The sequence below is a fragment of the Molossus molossus genome, unplaced genomic scaffold (assembly GCF_014108415.1).
Source record: "Molossus molossus isolate mMolMol1 unplaced genomic scaffold, mMolMol1.p scaffold_m16_p_15, whole genome shotgun sequence".
Lineage (NCBI taxonomy): Eukaryota > Metazoa > Chordata > Mammalia > Chiroptera > Molossidae > Molossus > Molossus molossus.
Window position 1 is genome coordinate 3,959,437 of NW_023425350.1, and position 21,383 is coordinate 3,980,819.

Below are 21,383 nucleotides of genomic sequence, written 5' to 3' on the forward strand. Positions count from 1 at the left end.
AAATACGCGCCTTGTCTCCCTTGTTGAACCACGAGTTCCTGAAGACGGGTCCTGTCTCATCCGTCTCTGTCTCCTCACCCTCTGTGTCTGCAGCTTCCTCTCCTGCCCCTCCCTGCAGCCCTGTGACTCCCACGGGCCGCTCGTCACCGTTGTACTGGCTGTTTAATGCGGTGTCCCCGCTGGGCCGGGCGCCCTGTCACTGGCGTCTAGAAGGAAAGCCAGCCAGCAAGTGTGTTCGGACACACATCGATTCTCCCACTGGTATATTAGAGCCTCCATTCTGATGTTTCAGCTCCAGACACCAAAGCTGAGCTTAGCTCTTCTCACCCCACACCTGTCAGCAGCACCTCAGTTCTTATTTGAACTACAGAACCACGCGTGTTAAAATAGATGTGTAAACCCAGCTGTGATTGATGGTCTTCCCCCCCCCCCCCCCGCCGTGGAGGATCTTGTTTTTCTCACTCATTCATGCGCATGCTCACACTCACTCGCCCTCACAGCAGACCTACCGGGGTTCTTCCTGGGGCTGCGATCTTTCATCTGCAAGCACCTCGTCCTTTTCTTCTGCCGGCCCACCGTGAACTGGGGTGTTCTGAGCTTGGGCTCAGTCTCCCACCCTGGGCAGCTCCGACCCCGCCACGCCCCACGTCGGCCGTTTTCACGCCTTCTTTCGTGCACGTGGCTTGTCCAGTATGGCGCCCCCTGGGCTCCTCTGCAAGATGCGCTCAGGACCCCATGCACCTGCACAGCTGACCCCAGCCACGGCGCTGTCATCATACGGGTGAACGGGCGGTGTCTCGAGGCCCAGGGACTGGGAGGGTCCCCTTTGCACGCCCAGGTCAGCCTGCCTAACCTCAAAGCAGAGTCATCATTTCCTTCCACGGGGAGCCACTGGTGTCTGTGCAGAGTGAAGGCTGCTGCGCGTGATCTTAGACCTTTGCACCCTTGGTGCGTGTGTGTGTTCTTCCTCCGAGGTGACGAGCGCTATTTTGTCTTCGTGACAGCCGTTTGTGGCTGTCTGCAAAGTAGGTGCTCAGGACAGACAGGATGAGGGAACTCACGAAATAACGCATGCGCTGGCTGTGTGCTATTTGGTTTACAGCTGTTGCTGTGCCCTGGCTGGTTTGGCTCAGCAGTGAGCGTGTCGGCCTGCGGACCCAAGAGGCGAGGGTTCGATTCTGGTCAAGGACCGTTCCTCTGCCCGGCAATGCGGCTCAGTGGTTGAGCGGTGACCCTGCACCAAGAGGTCGCTGGTTTGATTCCCGGTCACGGCACGTGCCCAGGTTGTGGGCCTGATCCCCAGTTGGGGGCATGCAGGAGGCGGCCAGTCAGTGTTCTCTCTCGTCGATGTTTCTAGCTCGCTCTCTCTTTCTAAAATCAGTAAAGGAAAAAATAAGGACACATGCCTTGGTTGCGGTTCAGTCCCCAGCCCTGGTTGGGGCGTGTGGAAGGCAACAATCGATGTATCTCTCACACATTGATATTTCTCTCACTCCTCCTCCCCACTCTGTGTGACGATAAATGATGTTGATGTATTTGATGTCTCTCTAGATCGTCTCTGTATTAGATGCTCAGAAAAATATTTAAGTGTGTTGATTCATTCAGCTGGTGATATCAGGCACCTGCTCTGGGCCAAGCCCCTGCCAGGGGCTTGGAGGGCTTCGATACAAAGTACACCTGAAGCTCCCTTCTGGGGGTGGGGTGGGGGGTGTGAGGTTGGTACCCTGAACGCAGGATGGAATCCATCACAGGCCTTAACGACATTTTTTTTTATCCTCACCCGAGGACATTTTTGCATTTATCTTCAGATAGAGTGGGAGGGAGAGAGAGAGAGAAACATGGATGTGAGAGGGACACATCGAGTGGTCACCACCCACATGACTCCAGCTGGGGCCGGGGACAAACTGCAGCCGAGGTACCTGCCCTTAGCGGGAATCGAACCCGGGTCTCTCCAGTCTGTGGGCCAACGCTCCAACCGTGGAGCCAAACCGGCCAGGGCCTTACGACGTTTTTTATAAAGAAAATATTGGAGGATTGGGGGAGGGAGGGATCCCTTCCTGCCGAGATTGGTGTGTTAGAGGAGGCGGCGTCTGAGTGAACCCTGATGGGCGGGCAGGTTTGCGCAGCGGGCACAGGAGGCGGACTTCTCAGCCGGGGCGAATGGAGGGGGCCTGAGGGAGGCTCGGGGCAGAGGCAGCAGAGAGCCCTGAGCGGCCGGCTGTGAAGGACGCTGAGGGTCTCAGATGCAGGGGTGCGTCTGTATTAGGGACAGGATGCCAGATAAAGTTGGCAGAGCTGTGACGGAGGAGTTGGGTCCAACCAAGAGAGGACACGATGTCCAGGAGCAGTGAGGGCCGCCCCGGGAACCGCCAGGGAGACCGCCAAGGGGTGGGGGTGGGGGTGGGGTGAGGGGTGGACAGCGGCTGGTCTGAGATGGGACAGAGGAAAGGTGATCCCTAGGCGAGGAGCCTGGGAGGACGCGGGGTGGGTGTGGGGTGGCCCGGCTGCCAGCAGGTGTCCCAGCATGGGGGGGACATTCTTCGGCATGGGGGCTGTGGCAGAGCTGCGCCCCCTCTTGTGTTTATTGGTGTCACGGTTTCCGGTGGAAACAACCCGCGTGTGCTTGTTAATCAGATTTTTCACCAGCTCGGCCTTTTCTCTGTCACCATTCCTTCCGGTCGTCCGCCAGCCCCGCCTTAAACTCAGCTTTTCGGTATTTAAACTGTGACTCTGCAGGCTGATCCTGGCAAGTCGCCGCTGGTGACATTGCACCGGGGAGCGGCGCCAGGTACATGACTCGTGTTGAGTTGTTGAAGCAGGACAGAAGTTACCCCCAGAAGGCATTTCTGAAGTGAGAGTCATAAACTGGTCATTTGTTTGGCAGGATCGGTTAGTGCTGGCATAATTACACAGCTTACCAATATTGTTGGAGTACGTTTCTTTCTCCATTTTGACATGCAATATAGTGAGTAGCACATAGAAATCAGATCCCATACTGCCTCAAAACCGTGCCTATTTTTAGTCTTACTATTCAAGGTAATTATACTTAACATTGTTCTTCGCTCAAGGTAACAAGGAATGCATGAGATTCCAAAGTTTCCTGCTTTTATTGGCCTGTAGCCTTAGGTGGGTGTAGCCTCAGGTGGGTGTAGCCTCAGGTGTGCATGACCCACGGTGACACACAGGCCACTAGGCCCCCGGGGTGTCGGCCAGCAATGTGTTGACTTACAGGAGTGGTGGAGCCTGGGGAAGAGAAAGCAGATCCCAGCTCATTTTCTCCTCGGGGAGGGACCCCTGCAGCCTCAGAACAGAGTCTGTGCCTGAAGGTCCCTCCTGACCGAAGCTCCGTGCCCCTCACTTGACTCGAATTTGCCGGCGCAGTGACTCCGCGTTCTCTAGGTGCCCCCCCAGTGTGTGTCAGGAACATCCGGTGCTACTTGACGTAATCCATGGTGACAGCTTGTGAGACGACCAGGCTCTGGCCTTCTGCTTCAAGGAGAAGAACAGGGACCTCAGGCCCCTGGCCCTGCCTTTCTCTGTGTGTCTCCTTTCCCCGGAGACGTGGCCGTGCTCGCGCGCTCTCTCGCCCATTCACAGGAGACAGCCCCTCGGTTCTGTTTTTCCCTTCCGTTCCCCCGCGGTGGGCTGCGCTGGGGAGGCGGGGTCTGGGCCGAGACCTGAGCACAGCCCAGCCCAGGCCTGAGTGAGAGCAGGAGGTGGTGACCCCTTCTCTTCAGCACCTTTACATGGCTCTCACGTGGGCTGTTCTTATCTCTCCGCCAACTTGATAGCTTGATAACAGGAAGTTGTTACGGTAAACAGATGTAGGCCTGTTGCCATCCACTCATCTGTAAGAACGGACAAAGCCGTCGTACTGGTGCTTGTCGGGTTTGAAGGAAGGTGACCATCACACACTGGTCTCTGGCATCCTTGCCAGCCTGACTTTAGAGTAAGAGGAACTGAGGCCTCGCCAGCTGCGGTTTGGCCCTTGGTCCCGGCCCCAGTCACGGCCGTGCAGGAGGCAGCCAGTCAGTGCGTCTCTCACAGCGATGTTTCTCCCTCCCTCCAGCCCTCCCTCCCTCCCTCCTCCCGCTCTATCTAAAAATAAATGGAAAAAATATCCTCGGGTGAGGATTTAAAATAAAAATTAAATTAAGGGAAGTCCTGGCCAGTTTGGCTCAGCGGTTAGAGCATCGGCCTGCGGTCCAGAGAGGCCCGGGTTTGGTTCCTGCTAAGGGCATGTATCTCGGTTGCAGTTTGTCCCCGGCCCCGGTTGGGGTCATGTGGGTGGCAGCCACTCGATGTGTCCCTTCCACGTTGATGTTTCTCTCTCTCTCTCTCTCTCTTCCTCTCTCTCCCTCCCACACTGTCTGAACAAAAAATGGAAAAATGTCCTCGGGTGAGGATAAAAAAAAAAAAATTAAGGGAAACTGAGAATAGTCCTTGTTTTTGTTTTTCAGATTCAGAATATGAACAACATCATCTCCTTCCCTCTGGACAGCTTGCTGAAGGGAGACTTGAAAGGCGTGAAAGGGGTAGGGCCTGGCAGCTGCTCGGGGGTGCGGTGGGAGGGTGGGGGGGTGGTGTTGATGGGATCCCAGTGGGGGGCCCATCAGGGCGGCCGCCACCAGGTCCCTTGACTTGCTGCCCTGACAGTGTGACTCATGGCCCTTCTGGACGTCCTGTGGGTGTTCTGAGCGTGGTCAGAGGGGGGCGACCTGCAGGGAAGGAAACTGCTCTTTGGGGAGCCGGGAAGGATTTCTGGGTTCACGTCTGGTTTTCCAGCTGGTGTTGCACTGCGGGCCCCTGGGGCAGGGTCCTCGCAGGGATGTAGTTCCTGGTGGGAAGATCCGAACCAGTGTGGCTCTAGCCAACTTTATTTTGCCGTTCTCCAGAGGATGTCGTGACTCAGGAGGGGCCACGACCTGAGGGGGGTGGTCTCATGAGTGTGAGTGAGGAGCGGGCAGGGCTCCAGGGGGTGTTTGGGCGCCAGCTGCTGCGCACGAAGTTGCTTCTGCACAGACAGGTGTGCCGGGTTCTCAGGAGGCCAAGGGCTTTGCTTGGGTCGGCACGGGATGCCCGGGGCACATCTGGGCTCGTCTGGAAGCCCAGCCTGGCTGATCTCAGAAGCCTCAGCAGAGGCCTCCTCGTCTCTGCAGACCGCGCCAGGAGAGCTGTTGGGCAGGGAGGGCACACGAGGCAGAGGGAAGAACATCCGATATGTGAGGCTTTAGTGTTGCTTGCAGCCGAGAGTCAGCGGAGTGGGGCGCGAGGCTCAACCGGGTGAGTGGGGCCCATTCACAGAGGGTCTGAGAGTCCCGGCCATGGAGCTGGGGCCTTGACACAGGCCAGTGAAGAGCCAAAAAAATAAAAGACAAGCCCCGCCCTGTAAAAGGGGTTCTGTCTTCCACGAGAACCCTCTTAAAGAGACCAGGAATAGATGGGGACGATGTGATAGAATCTCTAGTAGCTCAGGACGTCTCTGAGCCAGACTTTCTCAGAGTCTGCGGGGTCCCTACGTTCTCGGCAGAAGAGTGGAATCGGGAGACGTGGGGAGCAGGTGGCTGGCTCGCGTATCGTCGGGCCCCATCCGGTTGCGTGTGCTGGGGAGATCTTGGTGTCACTAGAAGTCAGAGACTGCCTGCAGAGTAGACGGCACGTCTTCCCGGGTTTGAGGTCGTCATGCTCCTTGGCAGAGGGTAGGATGTGGGTGGAACGAGGGGTCATACTTGTTACATTTGGGCAACGGGTCCGTGAACCGATTCTCCCTCGCCTTTCCCCGTGTGCGTGTGTTATTCAAAAATAAAAATTTGAAGCATAAAGGAAAACAGAGAATGTCACCGCTAGTCAAACGCAGAGCCTGTGTTGTGAGTTCTTTGTTTTCCCTTTATTACAGAAATCAGTGCTCCTTTTCAGGACTCGTCTAGGGAGAAGTACGTTCCTCTTACCTAGACGTTCGTTAGTCCTGTTTAATTTCTGCCTCTCTTTACAGGATCTGAAAAAGCCTTTTGATAAAGCTTGGAAGGACTATGAGACCAAAATGTGAGTATTTCCATTTTAAAAAATGAACAGGTCATTTGAGACTGTGATCTTAAGTCCGATTGGTTTTATTTTCTGTTTGGTTTTGCTCTCCTGCCTTGGGCATCCATTCAGTAGTGCAGCATCACAAGGCTCAAACCACGGAGTATCAGACCTTGCACACTCGTCCCACTCACAGAAAGCTGAAGCTTCCATGCCCAGGGTTGCTCGGACCCCCAGCCCTGGTCGTACTCCTGGCTGCGTTTATACGGAAGCGCAGAGAGAGTGTTGACCAGAACACCGGAGGCTCCCAGCGCACTACCCTGGCTCAGTAGCATCCTTCCGGCTGCACCCCACTTCAGTCCAGTAAAAGGGGAAAGGATCCCCACTCCTGCTTTCAGATGGGAAGCCAAGAGTTGGTGGTGGCTGCTCGCTGCTGAGGCAGGACAGGAAGGGGGTTCTGAAGAGAGTTCCCGAGAGTCCCCTTGTTCCAAAAGGAGAATGAGATCAAGTTCTGTAAAATCAAGACACACATCGGGAGGCTGGGGTCAGAACGACTCACGAAAACCCAGATTGGCGATCAAGGGAGCAGCACCCTTTAAAACTTGAAGTAGTTCAGTCTGGCCAGTGTGGCTCAGTAGTTAAGCATCAATCCTGCACCAAGAGGCCACTGGTTTGATTCCCGGTCAGGGCACCTGCCCAGGTTGTGGGCTAGATCCCAGTGGGGGGCGCATACAGGAGGCGGCCAATCGATGTTGTCTCTCATCAATGTTTCTGTCTCTCTCTCCCTCTCCCTTCCTCTTGCTCTACAATCAATAAAGGAAAAACAAACTTGAAGTAATTCCAGGATAAATTAAGGGTGTAACTCTTCACCCATTTACACTCGAGACTGCTTTCGCCCAATAAATTTAATTTAAATTTTTTTTTTTTTTATCCTCACCCGAGGACATTTTTCCATTTTTTGTTCAGGTAGAGTGGGAGGGAGAGAGAGGAACAGAGAGAGAGAGAGAAACATCGACATGAAAGGGGCACATCGAGTGGCTGCCACCCGCACGACCGACCAGGGCCAGGGACAAACTGCAACCGAGGTATGCGCCCTTAGCGGGAACCGAACCTGGGCCTCTCAGGACCGCAGGCCGACGCTCTAACCGCTGAGCCAAACCGGCCAGGGCTCGCCCAATAAATTTAAATCGCCTTCGAAATTCCTGGACCCTAGTTCCTACCTGAGTAGTACAGGAATGACTGTCCTGGTCCCTTTGAGGTGGGGACAGGGAGCCCCAGAGAGGTGTGATTGTAGTTCCAGGGACCTGAGGGACTCCGGTCACCCTCCCTGGGATGTGAGTCCATTCTGAGGCATCCTCACCAATGTGTTCATTCATATTCTTATTCAGTTCCCGAGTGCCTACTGTGCACCCAACACTGTGCTTCGCCACAAAATAACAAGAATAGGAAACTGTATTTCTGGTGTCTTTACAAGCCTCCTCCCCGATGATGGGGATCCCTGGAAGCCAAACACGTGGTGTGGAACAACTGTCTAAGAAATGCCACCAATGTCTTCCAGCATCTTCTGTGAGGCTCCCCAGAAAACGCTCCCTCTCTTCGTGGCAGCCTTTGTGTGCTCTCGGGATTCCTGTGGTTTGGCTTAGTCTCCGTTTCTCCAGAATAAAAGTGCAGTTACTGTTTCAAGCCCTTCGTCACTGATGGGGTCTCAGGGCAGCTCCTCACCCTGGTGACCCTCCTTTGGTCCTCCTGTAGCCTGAACCGTTCAGGCAACATAACCAGGTGTGAGGTCACCGTGGAAAGGGCGATGGCGCTTGAAACGGAAAAGCTAGTTTTTCTCCCACAGCGGTGAGCACGCTCCCATCAGGACTCACGGAGGGAGGCCCGGAGGGGAGGAAGAGGGGCAGACAGGTACTGGAGGTGGTGGGAGCCGTCCCTGCGCGCAAGGTGCCCCGTGGACTGCTCGGCGGGCACCGGGCAGGAGGCCCTGGCTGCAAGGCACCTGGTGCAGGGCCCACGCTGCCTCTAACCGGGTCAGGCACAGAGTCGGTGCTGACTCAACAACAAGGCCAAGTTTGGCATTTCCACGACCAAACTCCTTTTCCTTCCCAGTACGTTAGGGGACAGTCCTTATCCCTGCGAAGCCGTCCAGTCTGGATGTGCTGCGAGGCGTCTGCCTCATCCTTGCTTTCCCCCCCCAGAACCAAAATCGAGAAGGAGAAGAAGGAGCACGCCAAGCTGCACGGCATGATCCGCACCGAGATCAGCGGGGCCGAGATCGCCGAGGAGATGGAGAAGGAGCGGCGCTTCTTCCAGCTGCAGATGTGCGAGGTGAGGTGCACGAGCCTCTCGCAGGGATCAGCCCGGCAGTAGGAGCCGTGACTGGGAAGCGCTGTGCGTCCTTCAGACGCAAGGGGGCGGCCGTATTTCATCAGGGTGAAGTCAGGTGGGCATGTGGCAGAAAGAATGGGCTCGCAAAGGGTCTGTGTCAGTGGTTCAGACTGGGCCCTCTGTTTCGGCTCATGCGGGGGAGTCTGTGTGCCGAACCCCTGCAGGGCTGCTGGTTAAAGATGTTCACTGATGCCCTGGCCGGTTTGGCTGAGCGGTAGAGCGTCAGCCTGAGGTCCAAGGAGGCCTGGGTTTGGTTCCCGCTAAGGGCACGTACCTCGCTTGCAGTTTGTCCCCGGCCCTGGTTGGGTTGTGTGGGTGGCAGCCACTTGATGTGTCCCTTTCACGTCGATGTTTCTCTCTCTCTCTCTCTCTTCCTCTCTCTCCCTCCCACACTGTCTGAACAAAAAATGGAAAAGTGTCCTCGGGGGAGGATAAAAAAATGAAATAAAATAAAATAAAGATGTTGACTGAATTGGGAAACACGTCAGCATGCTATTAGCATGTCCTCGAAGTGAGGGGTGGGGGCCAGCTCCAACAGGGGCAGATCCTATGGGGGCGGATGTTACAGGCTGGGTAAATAGTTTATCTTATTGGGAATACACATCTAGTGAATGCCTCTGTGCCAGGGCCAGGTGGTCGTCGGGCCCCGGCCTGTGCCAGGTCCCCAGCTCCGCGGAACCGCCAGCCCTCCGTGCGCCTACAGAACAAGGGGGCGGGAGGGGCGGTGAGCTCGCCGCTTCTAGAGCAGGACGCCTCTGTCGACGGGCGTGGGCCAAGCAGACGGGGTCTGGAAGGGACTTTCCACGGGGAAGGAGGAGCATGTGAAACGCAGCTCCCCGAGAACCCACATGTGCAAATGAGTGGATGATGGCATCCGCAGTCCTTCTAGAACTGCTCAGCCGTGCCTTCGGACGGGTGTCCTCCCGCTTTGTGAACACGAGGCGTTGTCTGGTGTTACGCGTTGCCAGTGGCCCAGGGTCTAGGCTAGTAGAATGGCTTTTCAGGCTTTTATTTGAAGCCATGGAACTTTTTTTTTTTTTTCCCTTCCAGAATGAAGTCTATAAAGAACTTCAATATGCTAAATAGGGCGTGTGTGAACGGAGAAGGTTGGAGAGATCTTGCTTTCTTCTTATGAAAATTATAAACACTTTTAAATATTGGTCAATATAGAAAATGTGAGTGTGTGTGTAATGTTCTACTTCCCAAAGATAACCCCTTTGGCATTTAGCCAACCAGGTTTCACAGGCCTCGATGGGGCTTTCGTGGACATAACTTGTATAAACAGGACCATCCGCTGCCAGTGCTCTGTAACTGGATTATTTTCACGCAGTACGTGCGGGCATCGTGCCGGGTCGGGAAGTCTCTGCTGTATTGGCTGGTGGCTCCATAGCGCTGTCCAGGATGGACACACCACACGCTCATTCCGCCTTTATAGCCTCGGGTGGTGGCCACTGTTCACTTTTATAACCAGGTCTGCGGTGGACCTTCTTCCTTGTTCATCGTTGTAAACTTTCATGGTCACTGTCTCAGAATGAGTTCCTGTCCGGAGCATTTGTAGGTCAAAGGGTACACACAGTTTAAAGTTTGACACATTGCCTAGGATCCTTTTAACCATGTGACCATGTGGGCACATTGCCAAACATCTTACTCAAATAACAGTGAATAAATATCAGGAGGGAGAGGAGGACATACAGGCAGGGGGAAGTCTGTAGCTGGGCTGCCGGACAGGCCTTGACCGTGGGTCCTCCAGCGAAGAAGCCTGTGTGGTCAGCGGGGGTCAGCAGCTCTTCCGGGCCATCCCATCTCAGGGGGGACATATTCTCGGGGTCCTTTCTGCCATATCCTGACAGTGGAGGGAGAGGGAATTTTGGGAGTCTTTGTTCTGTAAACCTCTAGCAGCGAACAGATGTATTTCCTGAAGCTGATTTTGTGGATCCCTGGGGCTTGCTAATGAATTCTCCAAGTTAAAAACAGCTTTAATTCATTCCCATTTAGAATGTGGCTTTTATAACAGTCACATTTTTTTTAAGTATCAGATGGCTGCCTTAGGTGCAGAGACATGCTGACAAGAGACTTAACTGCAAAAGGTGAGCAGCTCGCGTCCTAGGTGGTGACCTGCCTAAAGAAAGGGTCCTGGGACCGAAGTGTGCAGGTGGGAGTGTTCGCGACGCTGAGACCCATTCATCCCGGCCCTCCTCGTTCTTCCGTGGCGCCGGAGCAGAAGTTCCTCCTACAGGGTGGAGATGCGCTGTCTTGTTACTTGGAGTTCTTGGCGCTGAAAGCTAAACATTCAGTTACCTGTAGGTTGGATTGTTCTCACGGCAGCAAACTAGAAGGAACACGTAGCTGTGGATTCGGGAGATACCGAGGCTCCACCATGAGCTCTGCCCACAGCGGGACAAGGCGAGAAACAAGAGGCACCTGCCCTCAGCGCATACTAGACTCTAATCCACTTCTCTCCGTGACATCCCTCTTTTTGTTTGTTTGCTTGTGTTTTAACAGTATCTGCTGAAGGTCAATGAAATAAAGATAAAGAAGGGAGTGGATTTACTTCAGAACCTGATCAAATATTTCCACGCCCAATGCAAGTAAGTCCTTTTTATGATGTTATTTCAAATACTTCTCTCTCTGTGGCGCATTCTGGCAGGTCTGTGTAGCGCAGTGATTTTCGACCTTGTTTTTTATCCCGGGGGCCCCCGTGAGGTGAACGTTAGCAGCACACCAGCACGTGCTTCCCAGTGGTGCTGTTAGGGGAGAGACAAGGTGGTGTCAGAGCACGCTTGCAGGTACTGCATGTCCTCTAAAGCAAACGACGGTGACGGGCACAGCTGTTTGCAGAAGAGAAGAGGAAATGCCCATGTTCGGGCAGCCTCCAGTTCTCAGGGTCGCCGTACCCGGCACACACTGCCCTCACCCCTCAGCCTCGCCGTCTTCCCTGCTCCTCGTCCTGCTTGGACGCCCTGACCCCCAGCTGTACCCGGCACACTCTGGCCCTCGCCTCAGCCTCGCTGTCTTCCTGCTCCTCGTCCTGCTTGGACGCCCTGACCCCCAGCCGCTAACACGAACATTTTTATTGCGTGTGTGCCACGTGTCAAACACTGTCCTCGATGCTGGAGATAACGTCCCCCCCAGGCCTGGCTCCTGCTCGGATCGAGGGGGTCAGGCTAGAGCAGACAGACTTAGAACTGGACGTGTAAGACGCGTTCTGACGCGTAGGAATCTAAGAAAGAAAACAACAGAAGGACCTACTTGAGACTGAGACAGAACGGGCAGGGGTTCCTCTTCTCTTCTTGTCTTTTGTCCCCTGCCGTGTTTCCCAGTGGCTCCTCCTTGTTGACTGCGCTGCAGGCCCCTTTGAGGAGGCACGCGTTCTGAGAGTTCAAGGACGAACAGGCGCTGGCAGAGAAGGGTCAGGGGAAGAACATCCGAGGCAAAGTCAAGGTCTTTAAGCAGGTGACAGGCCAGCGCGACTTAGCACAGCGAGTGAGCAGCCTGCAAGGAACCCCAGGCACAAAAGCGTGAGAGACCTGGACGGCCTTCCAAGGCTTGTGGAAGGTTTTAGGTTTTCTCCCAGACGTCTTGGGAGCTCCGGGCAGGTTTGACGCAAGTTGGTTCCGCCCTGTCTATTGAGCCCCTGCTGGTGACAGTGGAGGGGTGCACTGATGTGAGAAGCCTAGGTCTAGCCTTTCCCCAGCAGGCTGCACCCCCACTGGGGTCCCTCTGCCCACATTGTCCCGTTGTCCCTGTCTCCTAAATGTCATTCTGTTCTCTGTGCCTTCCCCCAGCATCTGTCCCTCCCTGGGACCTCGTTCAGATGCAGCTGCTACTTGGAAGTCATTCTGCTCCTTCCCTGATGCAATTACTTCTCTTACTGTATCTCCTTGGGGACGTCTTTCCTGTTGGTGACGCCCCTCCCTGAACTGTACGCTTTGCTTTGCTTTGTTTTAAGATTTTCTTATTGATTTTTAGAGAGAGAGAGAGAGAGAGGGAAACATCAGTGTGAGTGGAACATCCATCAGCTGCCTCCTGCACGCCCCCTACTGGGGATCAAGCCCACAACCCAGGCATGTGCCCTGCCCGGGAATTGAACCAGCAACCTTTCAGTGCATGGGACGATGCCCAGCCGAGCCACACCGGCCAGGGCATGAACCGTACACTCTTAAGGAAAGGTGCCATGGTGTGGACTTTTTCAGTTGCAGCACATGACACGTTTATTTACCTGGCAAATAGTTGCCGCTGTGACCCACGTGGTTGAATGGAACCGAGGTCCGCTTTGGAGTTCTGGTGCCGCTCTGGCGCAGCGGTGCTTCATCCTGGGTGAAGAGCACCGAGCTGCAGAGGGCCTCGGGGTGGAGACCACCCTCTCGTCGGCAGGGTGGATCGTTTCACAGAGACTCAGCCCTGACGTCGTCGCTAACACACAGATTACTTTTTCAGTTCTTGTCCTTTGGTGAGGCGGTTCAGGAAGGGGGTCACTTCCTTGCTGATATTTTATTCTTTAGAAGCAGCTATTCTTGGATTTCCGTTTTTCTTTTCTTTATTTTGCCCAAACTGATCAGTTGGGTAGCAACAGGCCACTTGTGGAAAAGTTGGCCTTTTATGGACATGAGCTCAGTAACCTTTAAAAATGATGCATCGTCCTTGACTTCCCTTTTGGATGAGTGTGTGTGTGTACACGCTGCATGCTCAAATCATTCCAACGGCTGTGACGGCTGTGACTGTTGGCATTCATTTTTGGGGGACAAATTGTGAGCCCAAGTGACTCAGCTGTTGGACAAAGGAGCCTGTGGCCACGAAGTGTTTATCCATCTGGGTGTTCCTCCGTGCTCCTCCGTTTAACGGTCCGGTCTCCACTGTCACCCCGGAGCGAGTTGCCCCGTGGGCGGGGGTACAGTGCGTGTTCTCGCAGGCTGCCGGCCTCCACAGGTGTGACGAGGCCTGCTGTGTAAGCAGGTAGTGGGAGCCATGGTTACTGTAAGCATTCTCAAAGAGTCCTTCCGAGTTTTGTCTTCTATTTCATTTACAGAAAGAATTTCTGTCTCTACCTAGTTCCTGGATCCTACTCTCCAGTGGGATCTAAAAACAGAGCCACCTATAAAACAACAACAATAAAACAAGACAGTCACGTCCCCAGAGGTGGTGAAAGAAGTGGGGGTGACTTGTTCTTTGGCAAATTTCTGCTGAGAAGCGGTCTGACCGGCAGCTGCCTGGTGAGCCCGGGACACAGGTGAAGGAGATGCAGGCCTGGGGGCCGGGCACAGGCAGCACCAACCAGCGGCCGGGGTGTAGCGTGCCCTCGTGAAGGCCACCCTGCTTGGGGGATCTTAAAGATTGAATCTAAGTGATTATATTCTGGAGACTCGAGGATTTGGTCGGGCGGGCTAGAAAATGTTTAATAAAAAACAAGTTTGGGCTCTCGCCGGGTGGCTCAGTTAGTTGGAACGTGATCCCATGCACCAAAAGGTTGTGGGTTCTATTCCACATCAGGGCACATGCTTAGGTTGCAGGTTTGATTCCCAGTCTCTCCCTCCCTGTGTGTGTGTGTGTGTGTGTGTGTGTCTCATTCCCTCTTGTCTCCCTCTCTCTGTCAAGTCAATAAAAACATCCTTGGGTGAGGATTTAAAACACAAGTGTGAGACGTGGTGATGTTGACGGTGCACACTGTTCGACGTGGAAGAGTGTGAAGGGGCGCGGCACAGGAACAAGTGCCAGGGCTGTGCTTGGGAGTGTCACCGTGGCGACAGCCCGCCCAGCAGCCTCAGGGCCCTTTCGGTGGCACGTTCCTCTGGCCCGGGCTGACTTCATCTCGAAGGGGCACTTAGGTGCTGGAACAGGTCTCAACCCGAGGGTGCAGGAAACCAGAGATCTAAAACCCCAGGGGGAGGCCTTTCCAGGCAGGTGGCCAAGACTGGCTGGGCCGGTGACCAAGGTGAAATCCCAGTCTTAAACCCAAACGCGTGTATTATTCCGAGCACACTGTCCAGGTCACACTGGACAAGATGTCTGTGACGAGAAACACCTCTCCGAGCACGTGACGCCACCCCAGGGCTCCCCCTCGCCGTGGGGACCATCGCCAGCGCAGAGGTGCTTGGAGTTGTGCACCTGCCCGCTCCCCCGGGAGCAGGGCCATTTCCACGTGATCTCCTGCCGGTGTTTCCTATCCCGTGTTCACAACAAGTTGAAGTGATGAAGGAAATCGATATATAAGAATGAATCGGTAACTACGACGAGACCTAAGACACAGATGGATTCACGACAAGCGAGAAGAGCTGTTTCTCGTTCCTGTGTTCGTTCCTCAAGTTCCTCTTCCGTTTGAAAGGAGCACCAGTGCCCTTGCCGGTGTGGCTGGTTGGAGTGTCATTTCACGCACCGGAAGGCCTCGGGTTTGAGTCCCAGTCAGGGCACATGCCTAGGGGTCCGGTTCGATCCCGCCTCCGGGTGCACGCAGGAGGCGCCGATTGCTGTGTCTCCTCTCCCCCATCGATGTTTCTCTCCCCCTTCCCCCCTCTCTGAAAGAGAAGGGGGTACCTGCCACCGCTGGTCAGTGTGCTGGGAGTGGAAGACACTTGGCATTTCTGCCCCATCAGGGGGGACACACACATGCAGAAACCAGTACCACTCTGACACAGCTGTACATCAGAAACATACTGTATTTAAAAAATGAGTTGGGAAAAATATAGGAATGGACCTATAAAATAGTTTGTGGGTAGAGCTACAAATTAAGGTAAGAGAACCTTAACAGTCCAGTTTCTGTGTTTCCCAGTGGCTGGCTGCTAACGGGGCGGAGCCGCCACCTGTGTGTGTGTGTTTCCGTGTGTCCCCCGTAATCACTGTACCAACTATCGTGTTGCACTGTTCCTACGCCCCTCCCGTTGGCTATGCACTTGATGCAGGGAAGTCCCTCGGGACAGTGCTGAGATTAAAGTGATAGATAAACACCACCTCCTATGAACACAGGTGAAACCCAGGTCACTTTTAAATTATCACGCGGATGAGCCCTGGCCGGTTTGGCTCAACAGAGCATCAGCCTGCAGACCAATGAGTTGCGGGTTCAATTCTGGTCAAGGGCACATACCTCGGTTGCGGTTCGTCCCCGGTTCTGATCAGGTCATATGGGAGGCAGCCAATTGATGTCTGTCTGTCTGTCTGTCTCTTTCTTTCTCCCTCCCACCCTCTCTTTCCCCCTCCCACTCTATCTGATGACAAATGGAAAAATATCCTTGGGTGAGGATTAAAAAATAAATAAAAATAAATAATCACACCAATGACTGTAATGGTAGTGTATTTTGAAGCAAAAGACAGTGTGCTACGGCAGAATATAGCAAGGAGACCTCTTAAAATAGAGACTCATGGAAGCTCACTAACGAGATGGTATTGAATTCAGAACTTGAAGACGGGGTGGGAATCTGCCAGGTGAACCAGAAGATATGCTGCAGGGAGAACTTGTTAGAGGGGAGAAATAGCATATGCAAAGGGCCTGTGGCTAGAAGGATTTCGTGGGCAGAGAGAGAGCCTGGTGTGTCTGGAACCTAGTGAACAAAAAGGGGTAAATGTAGATTAAAGCTTGGGGCAAATCACCGAGGCCTTGTCACACAGGGTTTGAACTCTGTTCCTCTCAAAACAGTTACACACAGCATGCTTCAGAGGGGCCCGCTGTGTGTAAAACACCAGCCACTGTTGCTGCAGAAAGCCTGTCTCGTTTCTGTTGTGCTTCGGAAATCATGTGTTTTAAAGGACTTCATGAGCGTTGAGTTCTGCACTTCAAAAACAAAAACAAACAGAAAACAGGTTCCTTTTGATATTTGATCTTAAGTCCCCAGCCACGGTTCCTGACTCCGCAGGTGGGATGTGGCCATTCGTGTGCATCGGCCTTGCTAGGTTTTTCCTGTGTTCTTTCTCTCTTCCACTTAGCTGTCACCTGCCAAGGAAAATGGTTTGTCTTGTTTGCACCCCATGCTTCTCTGGCCTCAGGCTGTCCCAGGCCTGCACCCCAGTCTCTACTGCCTTTATCCTGTTCCCCATTACATACTTAAAACTTGGAGTTCGTTTTATTTTATTTTTTGCTTTATTGGTTTGAGAGAGAGAGGAAGGGAGAGGGAGAGATAGAAACATCAATGAGAGAGAACATCGATTGGCCGCCTCCTGCATGCCCCCCACTGGGGATCGGGCCCACAACCTGGGCATGTGCCCTGACTGGGAATCGAACCAGTGACCTCTGGGTGCAGGGGTCGACACTCAACCACTGAGCCACACCAGCTGGGCAAAAATGGGATTTGTTTTAATGGGTCAAGAAAAATCACAAATATTTTGGCTTCTTGCAGTTCCTTTCCATTCAGCCCTCGTAGTTTTGAGTGTCTTTTTATTCTGGCAGTGAGTTCAGGTTTGATTCACAACAGTCTTTTCCCCCCAGGAGTTACTACATGATGGTTTCAGTCACTTTCCTTTAAAGAAGTTTCCTCTCCATCTAACAACGTGGACTTCTGTGAAACACAATCTGTGTTTGTTTCTTCCCTCCTAGTTTTTTCCAGGATGGACTGAAAGCAGTTGAAAGCCTCAAACCTTCCATTGAGACACTTTCAACAGACCTTCACACAGTGAGTAGCCTCCCTGCCACCCCCGTGTTGAAACGATGTCTGTGCAACAGACTTCTTCATGTACATGTTCCATGTTCTGTGTCATCTTGAGTTTGCTTCTGGGCCGCCCAGGAATTAACAGCCGGGGCCTCGCGGAGTACGGAGTCCCCACTCCCATGCTCTGTCTGGCTGAGGAAGGTTTGACTGGGGGGGGCGGGGGGGCAGGTATCATTGATGTGGGAATGCCCTGTGGTCTCCAGCTTCTCGCTGTGCCTGAGTCTTGCCTCTCTCCTGTTTTGTTGTTTGAAGATCAAACAGGCCCAGGATGAAGAAAGAAGGCAGCTGATACAGCTTCGAGATATTTTGAAGTCAGCGTTGCAGGTTGAACAGAAAGAGGTGAGGGGATTTAATATGTGAATACCATGTCCCGGAGGCTTTGGGACTGTGGAAGGCGACATCCGTGTCTGCCAGGTGCACACAGACCCCTCTCGGGCTGCATCGAGCAGCCCTGGAGCATGCAGCTTGTTCTTCGAGAGTGGTTTTATCAGACCGTCTGTTTAAGTTTCTTTCACGGGGAAGCACTTCTGTGGGGTGCCCTGATGGCAGTGTGCAAAGCTTTCTGCTCTGTTGGTTTTGAGACGAGTAGCTCTTAGCATCTCTCAGGTAGACACTCTTCAGTTATGTCACTGGTTTTCTACCTGAACTCTGGTTTCCTGGCTCAAAGAGATGTAGACACTGCCCATGTGGGCATCAGCGGGTAAGGGTGGCCGTCTGAGTCTCCCACCCCTGCATTAGGTGAGGGTGTGGAGAAAAGGGGACTCTGGTACACGGCTGGGGGGAATGCAGACTGGTGCAGCCACTGTGGAAAACAATATGGAGTTTCCTCAAAAAAGTAAAAATGGAACTGCCGTTTGACCCAGTGACCCCACTTCTAGGAATATACCCTAAGAAGCCTGAAACACTGATCAGGAAGAATATGTGTACCCCCATGTTCATAGCAGCACTATTTACAACAGCTAAGATCTGGAAACAGTCCAAGGGCCCATCAGTAGATGAGTGGATAAAAAGCAGTGGTGCATATACACAGTGGAGTACTATGCAGCTGTAAGAAAGAAAGATCTCTTACCCTTTGAGACGACATGGAGGGACCTAGAGGGTATCATGCTGAGTGAAATAAGCCAAGCAGAAAAAACAAGTAGCTGTCGAGCAAAACAGACCCAGAGACATGGAAGCAGGGAACAGACTGACAAACCTCAAGGAAGGGGAGTGATAGGCGTGGGAAGAGATAAACCAAAGACCTTATATGCATATATGCATAACCCATGGACACAGACAATAGTGTGGGGAAGGTCAGGTTGGGGGATGAGAGCAGAGTGGAAGGGAAAAAAGGGGGGAACATATATATAATACTTTCAATGATAAGGATACGTTTTTTTAAAAAATGAAGAGCTGGATTCTCTTATAGGTACATTCTGATGGGCAGAAAACCTGGTATCATCTCTCATATAACCACTTTTCCGCATGCCAACTCATCCACAGGGATACTTTGTGCTTTGGGGGCTTGTTTAAAACAAAATAAAGCATTAAAATCAATTTCTAAGGTAATTTGATTATATGTTTGCTACAGTGTGGATATTGTAACATGCAATTTAACATAAATCCGCTTCCTTGTAATAAAGGAATAAATCTGAATGTATCACTTGTAGACTTTAGATAAATAACTGTTAAAGTACTCGGTAGACATAAAGTTCGCTGTCGGTGGTTTGTTCTGCTCAATTTTGTTTTAAGTTCCTGTACTATAACTGAATATTGTTGTTTTTCTCCCAAATGCATTTACCTTTTGTGACCGAAGTCTAGGAGAGTAAGTAGTTCAGTTTTTTAATAAATTGGAGAATGTGCATGCTTTCTTCATGAACTTCCCAAAAAATGGTTTCTTCCATGTATATGTTAACAACTAGAGCATTTTAAATGTAATCCCTTCTCTTCCCGTAGCAGTGGGCTTTATTAAAGGCCTCAGAATTTGCCCTGGCCAGTTCGGCTCAGCGGTTAGAGCGTTGGCCTGAGGTCCTGAGAGATCCGGGTTCGGTTCCTGCTAAGGGCATGTACCTCGGTTGCAGTTTGTCCCCGGCCCTGGTTGGTCGTACGGGAGGCAGCCACTTGATGTGTCCCTTTCATGTCGATGTCTCTCTCTCTCTCTCTCTCTCTCTCTCTCTCTCTCTCTTTCTCTCTCTCCTCCTCCTCCTCCTCCTCCTTTCTCTCCCTCCCACTCTACCTGAACAAAAATGGAAAAATGTCCTCAGGTGAGGATTAAAAAATAAATAAAAGCCTCAGAATTTGAATGCACAGATATTAGTGAAATGGAATTTCTAAGTTTACAGTGTACCCATTTGCTGTTGATCTTTGTGAAAATGAAGCCAACCCCCTGTCCCATTTCCCAACCGCCGCACTTCATAGCTGAATTCAGCTCATCCCTGGGCCACCTTAGGCCCTGTGCCTGGGGTGCCGCCCCTGCTCACCCCGCCCAGGGCGGTGAGTTCACGGAGCACACCGTGTGCGGAAGGCTGGTCCCGGCACACCGCAGTCTCTGGATTGGGGGCTGTGGCTGCCATCTCAGCAGACGCTTTTTCTGCAGCGCGACCTTGAGCCGCCTGAGGGTGCCCTCGGGGCCTTCGGCCATCCTGTGGTGGTACCTTGTTGCTGGCTGAGAAGACTCTTGGTGAACTTGGGCCAGCTAAGCCAGAGGTTGGCAGGTTGAGGTTACATGTTAGTGCTAGAAGTGACCCACAGCCTGGTGACTTCCTCCCAGTCCTGAGACTACACATCCTGATGCTTTGATATTCCCAAACTTGGAACAGAAGCAGAAACAAAAAGAGCCTGGAGTGTGGAGAAAACAGTGTCTGAGTGTCACAAGAAGAGAGCGCGCTAGGTGTGGGAGCCAGACCTTGGGGGCAGCCGCTCCCTGGGGCATCGGTGGGCGGCGAGCGGCGGCCAGCGGCGCTTTGTCCGTGAAGGAGGGTCAAGCCCTGGGAGGAGCTCTGAGTTCAGACAGGGGAGCAGACGGCGGTGCTGGCACTCAGGCGTGCTGGGCGCAGGGCAGGGGCCGTGTTGCTTTGGCTGCGCAGAATGCAGGGGTTTGGGAAAACGCTTTGTCAGGGGCTGGGTATTTATAGCCTCGCAGAGAAGCGGAGCACAGTTGTGGTTTGTGTTTCGTGTTTTTGTGGACCAGCCCGCCTCCCCAGATTGCACGCGGGGGTCGAGCAGAGCTGCTTGACCGCCCTGCCCTCGGCTCCGCTGAGACCAGACTCCCCAGGCCTCTGGCTGCGGGCGCAAACTGCAGAAATAGCCCCGCAAGCAGGCCAGCTTCCCTCTGCCTCGCCGCCTTCTTTTTGAAGGTGATATTCCATGAGTGGGACCGTCTGTGGACATTGTTGCAAGTGAAGCCAAATGTGTATAAGTTACATTTTATATATTTTAAAATGACGTTTACGCCTGGGGTTCCCACCTTGTGCTCTTCCAGTGATGACGAGAATGGACAGTTTGGGCATCGTTATCGGGTTCTCCTTGCTCTGCTTTGGATTTTCTTGTGTGACTTAGAAAGTTAAAGGTGTTGGTGTTTATTATTCAGTGTTACAAAAACTCTAATTCTGACTACATAATCACAGTTGATAAAAATTAGGGAACATGCCCCCGAGGAAGCTGTGTTGATGGTTGGCAGCCCGCCGTCGTCTGGCCTGGGGAGGTGCGCGGGCGGCCCTGACGGCCGCTGGCTTCGGGCTGCTCCTCGCCGTCACCCTGCGTCTGTGCTTCGGGAAGGAGACCGTGTCATTATGACCTCACACCCCCGAATGACTGGCGTCTGTATTTTGTTTCTGATATTTTTGTTCTCTGTTAAGAGGGTTTTCCCCTTGTTACGAAAATGTTCAGACTTACAGACGCGTTGGAAAACTGCAGTGAGCCACCCATGGATGCACCCGGTTTTAGCACCTGAGGAAGTTCCTTCCGCAGAGTGGAAACCTCTCCCCACTGTGATTTTGCACGAGCCGTCGCCCGCCTTCTCCACCTCACGTGTCCGTCTCGGTGTGGCTGGGTGATGCGTCAGGATGGGGGGACGGGGGGGACTCGGGGTGCCCTTGTCTGCCTGTGCCCTCACCTCCGCCAGGGGTCCGCTCTCCATCGTCATGGCAATTCCTTCCTCCTTGCCTCACTTCTCAGGTCTGCCCAGGCACCCGACAAGGTGGCCCGCGATCGTGCGGCACCTCACCGGGCAGGGCTGGTACCCCGTACCCACCCTCTGAGAGAGAGAAGACAAACGCACTGACCCCTGGCCTGTTCCACTGTGAGCCTGTTCTCTCTCCATTGTACTGTGTGACTTTTATAGCTTGTGTCAGGCAGCGTCTTGAA

The 21,383-nt window shown here is 53.2% G+C and overlaps 1 protein-coding gene across 4 annotated transcripts in view; it reads left to right on the forward strand.

Annotated features, from left to right (window-relative positions):
• ASAP2 (ArfGAP with SH3 domain, ankyrin repeat and PH domain 2) overlaps positions 1 to 21,383 on the forward strand; it is a 152,103-nt gene that overhangs the window by 85,148 nt on the left and 45,572 nt on the right. For all 4 annotated transcript variants that reach the window (XM_036262821.1, XM_036262823.1, XM_036262825.1 and 1 more), the window contains exons 4-9: positions 4,461 to 4,535; positions 5,993 to 6,042; positions 8,220 to 8,349; positions 10,912 to 10,997; positions 16,928 to 17,003; positions 17,292 to 17,378. In XM_036262821.1, coding sequence (XP_036118714.1) covers positions 4,461 to 4,535; positions 5,993 to 6,042; positions 8,220 to 8,349; positions 10,912 to 10,997; positions 16,928 to 17,003; positions 17,292 to 17,378 — 504 coding nt within the window. The remainder of the gene's footprint in view (positions 1 to 4,460; positions 4,536 to 5,992; positions 6,043 to 8,219; positions 8,350 to 10,911; positions 10,998 to 16,927; positions 17,004 to 17,291; positions 17,379 to 21,383) is intronic.